This window comes from Microtus ochrogaster, unplaced genomic scaffold, assembly GCF_000317375.1.
Source record: "Microtus ochrogaster isolate Prairie Vole_2 unplaced genomic scaffold, MicOch1.0 UNK80, whole genome shotgun sequence".
NCBI classification, from domain to species: Eukaryota; Metazoa; Chordata; class Mammalia; order Rodentia; family Cricetidae; genus Microtus; species Microtus ochrogaster.
In genome coordinates this window covers 86,638-93,249 of record NW_004949178.1, presented here as the reverse complement: position 1 = coordinate 93,249, position 6,612 = coordinate 86,638, and the positions used below count along the sequence as shown (strand labels likewise).

At 51.7% G+C, this 6,612-nt stretch overlaps 1 protein-coding gene across 1 annotated transcript in view; it reads left to right on the top strand.

Moving 5' to 3' along the window:
* The window catches only part of Nfatc4 (nuclear factor of activated T cells 4), a 13,719-nt gene extending 9,516 nt beyond the window's left edge, over window positions 1-4,203 (top strand). The window contains exons 7-12 of the mRNA XM_005370413.3: window positions 165-337; window positions 735-875; window positions 1,653-1,708; window positions 2,297-2,423; window positions 2,578-3,159; window positions 3,853-4,203. Of these exons, the coding sequence (XP_005370470.1) occupies window positions 165-337; window positions 735-875; window positions 1,653-1,708; window positions 2,297-2,423; window positions 2,578-3,159; window positions 3,853-3,920 (1,147 nt within the window). The 3' untranslated portion in view covers window positions 3,921-4,203. The remainder of the gene's footprint in view (window positions 1-164; window positions 338-734; window positions 876-1,652; window positions 1,709-2,296; window positions 2,424-2,577; window positions 3,160-3,852) is intronic.
* The last annotated feature ends 2,409 nt before the right edge of the window (window positions 4,204-6,612 follow it).

Genomic DNA, 6,612 nt, shown 5'->3' with positions numbered 1-6,612 from the left:
TTACCATCTCTCCTTTGGCTAGGAAGTCTTACCATCTCTCCTTTGGCTAGGAAGTCTTACCATCTCTCCTTTGGCTAGGAAGTCTTACCATCTCTTCTTTGGCTAGGAAGTCTTACCATCTCTTCTTTGGCTAGGAAGTCTTACCATCTCTCCTTTGCCTTCAGCATTGACTGTGCTGGAATCCTGAAGCTTCGAAATTCAGACATTGAACTTCGGAAGGGTGAGACAGACATCGGGCGCAAAAACACACGTGTGCGGCTGGTGTTCCGTGTACACGTGCCTCAGGGCGGCGGGAAGGTCGTCTCTGTGCAGGCAGCGTCAGTGCCCATCGAATGCTGTGAGCAAACAGGCCCCGGCCAGTTCTCTGTATCTCGCAGCTCCTTTGTCTGTCTATCACCCATTTCCTCTACATAGTGTCCTGTGCCCCGCATGTGGTGGGTGGCCCTATAGAGGACTCAGCTCTCCTTCTGCCATGATGAGGAAGAGGTGAAGGTGGTATTATAGTTTACCCCTGCTACAGACTCTGTCTCGGGGACGGTCCAGATGAACCTGTACCTCTCTGCCCCGTCTCTGTTTCAGGAGTGGACTTTGCAAGTCTGTGTGGTTTCATGGTTGCTGTTGGTTCTCTTTTTCTATTTGCTCCTGGAAAGAGGGCTTCCCCAAGCTCTAGTGCTGGAAAGGGCTGTCCTTTCTGTACCAGCCCAGCCAGACCCCTTTCTTATACTGCTTTGCAGCCCAGCGCTCAGCCCAGGAGCTGCCCCAGGTGGAGGCCTACAGCCCCAGTGCCTGCTCTGTGAGAGGAGGCGAGGAACTAGTGCTGACCGGTTCCAACTTCCTGCCAGACTCTAAAGTGGTGTTCATTGAGAGGGGCCCTGGTGAGTACCCACTGAGGAGAGGAGGGTAGTAGAGCTTACAACCTGCAGGTGAGACTCTGGGGCTGTCACAGAAGCACCCAGTTGAGCCTCCCTCGTGTACAGTCAGTTTCTTGTGGATGTGACCACAGCTAACACATCAAGGATAGTGAGCAAATACAAGAAATACACATCCTGCTTATTAAAGTATTAAAGAGGAACTGGCTTTGAGATGGTTTATCGTCATGAAAAAATATATGAAGTGAAGAAGGGACTTATAATTACTGTGGATTTCCCTGAGCCTGTCCTGAGCTCAGAGATAAAAGCCCAGTTGTAACTATGGGGTGCCCCCAAGATGGAGCTGTAGGGGTGGAGAAATGGGAGACAGGATTTTGGGTCCTTCCTTCAACCCTTCTCATGATGGCTCAGCCCCCAGACCACAGTTAGCACCCTGGGGTACACATGGTGAGTCTTGGTCTTAGTGCCTTCCTTCAAGATGGGACCCAGTCCTACCTCACTGTCTTGTTGGTATCATGGGAGGGGATGTCTGAGTTACTGGTGAAAGAGTTCCAGGGATACTTCTAACACTCTCTCTAGGTCCCTGCCATTTCCCTTGGCTTTAGTTTGTCTTTTGATCCCCTTGGGGACAGTTTTAAAACCTGTCTTTGTCTGGTACAGTCTGTGCCAGACCTGCTAAGGATCTTTTTAAATCTGATTGACTCCAGCAGGAGGGGGAAGGGAGGGCGCTGGGGCAGTGGGTGGGCCCTAGAGCTAGGCTGGAGCTCTTTCTCTCCTGCTCAGATGGCAAGCTGCAGTGGGAGGAGGAGGCTGCAGTGAACCGGCTACAGAGCAGTGAGGTACCAGTGTCCCTGGGGTACCCAACCTGGTGGTGGGGTGAGGGGTGGAAGAAGTAAGGAATTCTCAAGAGGGTCCCCTTAGAGGCTGGTGGAACTCTGAGTTCAAGGGTAATCCTGGTCTCCAGAGAGAGTTCCAGGACAGTCAGTTAGAGACCCTGTCTCCAAAACAAAACAAACAAACAAACAAGGTCTTTGCCTGGGCAGTGGGGATGGCACCTTTAATTTCAGCACTCCAGAGGCAGAGACAGGTGGGTCTCTGTAAGTTCGAGGCCAGCCTGGTCTACAGAACGAGTTCTAGAACAGTTAAGGCTGTCCTGTCTCAAAAAATAGTAAGAAAAGGAAAGAAAGAAAGAAAGAAAGAAAGAAGGAAAGAAAGAAAGGAAGAAAGAAAGAAAGAAAGAGAAAAAAGAAAAAAACAACAGAAAAGGTTACTTCAGAGTAACTTTTTCTGGCCTGGAGGGTTGCTTCATCTCCAGGGAACTGACTTTGCTCCTCAGCCTAGACTAGGAGATAAGGTTTGGGTTCATGGAAGGGTTGGACTGATATAAGACCTCCAAGGACTTGTGTCTCCTCCTCTGTCCTAACTAGGTAACACTGACTCTGACTGTCCCTGAGTACAGCAACAAGCGGGTATCTCGGCCAGTCCAGGTCTACTTCTACGTCTCCAACGGGAGGAGGAAGCGCAGTCCTACCCAAAGTTTCAAGTTCCTACCTGGTGCGCTCTAAGACTGCCTGTGGTGGGGGTGGAGGGGAACCCCAGTGTGAGGGGATAAGGGGCAGATGAACCCTCGGAAGGGAAGGAGGTTGGAAGGTGTGTCCTGGTGGAATTGCCAGACCCTCACCAGCCTGCTGCCTCCTCATCTTCCCAGTGATCTTCAAGGAGGAGCCCCTACCAGACTCATCTCTCCGGGGCTTCCCTTCCACGTCGGGTCCCCCTTTTGGCACTGACATGGACTTCTCACCACCCAGGCCCCCCTACCCCTCCTATCCCCATGAAGACCCTGCTTATGAGACTCCTTACCTGTCCGAAAGCTTTGGTTATAGCACCCCCACTCTATACCCCCAGACGGGGCCCCCACCATCCTATAGATCAGGCCTGCGGATGTTCCCTGAGACTGGAGGTACCACAGGTTGTGCCCGGCCGCCTGCAGTCTCCTTCCTTCCCCGCCCCTTTCCCAGTGATCCTTATGGAGGACAGGGCTCTTCTTTCACCCTGGGGCTTCCGTTCTCCCCTCCAGCTCCCTTTAGGCCTTCTTTACCTTCCTCCCCGCCCCTTGAAGACCCCTTCAATCCCCAGAATGCTGCCCACCCATTACCTGCTGAGGGCTACAATGAGGTGGGGCCAGGCTATACCCCTGGGGAGGGGGCTTCGGAGCAGGAGAAATCCAGGGGTGGCTACAGCAGCGGCTTCCGAGACAGTGTACCTATCCAGGGTATCACCCTGGAGGAAGGTGGGTGTGGGACTGGGGGCTGTGAGTGTGAGTGAGTGCAAGAGACCCGTTTGCGTGTGTGCTGAGGGCTGGAGCTTGGCTACTCAGAGACTGGGCAGCCTTAGTGTCCCAGGGTAGTCAGGAGTCTCAGGAGCAAGTTCTTGGTGTATGTATGGCCGCCTGAATTCAACACCTTAATTCTGAAGGGCACATGGAGTATCTTCCAGATTTTTTTTTCCTCTGTCTCTGCCCTCCACCCTAATCACAAAATTTCAGTCCTAGAAGTATTTCAAGACCATTCTCTCTACTTCCCTGAATTCTAGATTCAAGCATTGAGTCTCAGGGAGGGACAGTGGCTTGTGGAAAGCTCAGTTGAGTGTTTTCCCTTACCGTATCTTTCCCTGGTGACTGTAGTTTGCTTTGGTGAAGAAGAGCTCCCTCATTTGTCTCTTCAATGCTCAACCACGTCTGACCTGCTGCCACTGGCATAGGCCAAGCTGGCTATGATCCAGGGCTGGGAACCCACATGGATGGAGTTGGACACAATTTAGTTAGGAGCAGATGTTAAGAGACATTAGGGAAACTGAGGCCCAGCCAAAGAGGAATCCAGATGTATCCTAGCTGGAGGCTTGCCTGGAATTGAAGGGGGGCGCGGCCTCTGGAAAAGGAAAAGGCCCTGCCTTAGCCCTATCTTTCAACTGCCCTCCTTTACAGTGAGTGAGATCATTGGTCGAGACCTGAGTGGCTTCCCTGCCCGTCCTGGAGAAGAGCCTCCTGCCTGAACCACGTGTAGTGGCCCCAGAAGCCCCGCCTCCTTGCCCTTTTAACTGGGGCGATGGCTCCAGAAGCTTGGGGGCCAACTCTAGTTTCTTTTTGCCCAGCTTTTATCTTCCTGTCCCCTTCTCCCTCTCCCAGCTGAGGTGTGGCCCCCGGCCTGGTGCTGCCTTGAAAGGGAGTGAGAGTGTGGATAGGGGCTGAGGCCGGATGCCAGAACTGACGGGACGAAGATGCTGTCCGGGCTGTGGTGCGGGCAGGCTGGGCAGGTTGATGGGTAATAAAGTGCTCACTGACCAGCGCTTCAGCCTCCAGAGCTCCTTGGAGAAAGCAGGGATGCAAGCTTCCTCCAGCTCCGGCCAGAGGAGGCTGAGAAGTTGGGAAGCGCTGGGGCATGGCTTGGAGCGATGAATCTAAAGGGTCTCCCTGAAGGAGGGGGTGAGGGCAAACAGAGGGGCTCCCGAGGCTCCCTGGCTGCAGCTGAGGTTGGAGTTCAGGATCGGCATGGCTTCTTTATCCTCCCTGCAGGTTCAGGTTCCTTAGCTTTGGATGAGGCCTAGGAGTCTTTGGTGTTCCCAGGTCCCTGTCTGTATGTTGTCACCACCCAGATGATTCTGATTTATAGCCAAGGTGGGAAAAGGTCAGTCCAGCTTCTCACTAGAGAAAGAATCTTGAGGTCCAAAGAGAAACAGGCTTGCCTAAAATCACAGCGGCGCAGCAGCACGCCGAGCATGGTCTCCCGGACTCCTGTCCCCACCGCACCCTCCGACGACATGCTAACCTGGAAGATTTGGGTCCCCGAGGCTTGCTCATTCTTTGAAGTGAGGGAGAGGATGAGAAAGAGTTGGCATGGGCTTACCCATGGAATCTCCTATCCTTGACGATTGTGAAGACAATCCGGAAGTATTTATCCTTTAGTTGTTAGACTTCAGGAAGCCTTGCAGCCTTCCTCAAAGCTCTGAATTCCTGGGGCTCACAGCATGCATGAGCTCCAGGCTTCCCTTGCAGATAAGCCCATGTCATTAGCAGATCAAGGCAGGAAGCCTGGTCTGTTCCTGGTCCTGATGGTTGCTGAGACCAAGGAACAATGAGCTGGTTAAGAGGCAGACTATCTATCTACCAGCTTACCTGGAGCCTGGCGCACAGGCTAGGTATGGAGCCCAGTCAGCCTGAGAGGGTATACTCAAGACATTCAGAGAGCCAGTCCTTGAAAATCTTGCCTTGCCTCAAGGCTGCTTGGGTCCCTGCATTGTCCACTGAATCCAAATAGCCAAGGGAAGTCTCAGGAAAGTCACAGAAACTGAAGGACTGGAAGGTTTAAGAACCCAAGTGACCTCTTCCCTCTGCCTATTGCTGCTTCACAATGAGTTTGCTTAGCCACACCCAGTTTGTGTCCTAGAAGACAAGCTACCGCAAATCACATTGACATCAGCTGATAAGCTCACCTGGCCCTAGCAGGGTTTCCAAGAATTCCCCCAACCTGAATCCAGAGTCATTGCCCTTTAATTTTCATGTTGGAGGGGACCATGGGGCACACGAGTTACTTCCAGCCTTACTCATTTCCACCCCCCACCTCTTATGGGATGGGTTAGTCTCCATGGGAATGAAGGGCCGTCGGGATAGGGATTGGCTGTCTTGTGTGGGTTACTTTTCTCTTGTGAGGAAATACGATAGCCAAGAGCATCTTAGAAGAAGTAAATTATTTTGGTTTATGGTTCCATAACCATAATGTGGGGAAAGTGTAGCAGGAGCAGATCACATCTTAACCGCACAGGAAGCAGGGAGAGAAGGCATGAAGTAGCGTGAGCCTATGAAAACCCAAAGCCTGACCCCAAGGATGAACTTTCTCCAGCAAGGCTCTTCCTTCTGGAGTTTTCATAATTTTCCCAAAGAGCACCCAACAGGAGACCAAACGTTCAAATACATGCATCCAGAGGGGACACTTCTCGTTCCTGTCACCCACACCTCCCAGAGCAGTTTGTGTCAATTCCTGCCAGAGTGCCAACGCTCAGTCCTGGCCAAATGTTTAGTGAGCAGCTGCTAAGTGCCAGTTTGGAGGACTTCTTAGTCTCTTGGGCTGGAACTCATTGTAGCAAAGGCACGTTCTGCCACACCTGGCATTCCTTTTCTTTTTTGGGGATAGAGTCTCATTTAGCCCAGGCTGGCCTGGAACTCACGATGTAGCCAAGGATGAACTTGAAATTCTTACCCTTCTTCCTCCATCTCCTGATTGGGACTGTAGTGTCTGCCACCGTTCCCAGTCTTGTGCAGAGCTGAAAGTGAACCCCAGGGCTCTGATCCCGGTAGGCAAGCATTCCACACACTGAGCTGGGGCCCTGGCTCTCTGTTTTTTGTTTTATTTTCAGCACAGACTTGTGATCAGCCTCCACTCTACTCGGCTATATTCTTGACATTTAGGGCCCAGATATCTGTATTTTGTTTTTATTTATTTGGGGAGGTACAATTTATTTATTTATATGACAAGCTAGCCTGGAACTCAATATGGAGCTCGGGCTGATCTTGAACTTGCTGCTATCCTGTTTCACTGGGATTACAACCACTCTGCCCACTTTGGCTCAGGAAAGTTGAGACTTAAAAAGCATTAGATTCCAGAATAGCTTCATTTCCCCTATCCAAATCCTGACTGTGTTGGTCTGAGGGGAAGCTCATATGGAAAAGTGAGCCAGTCTCTCACTGCAA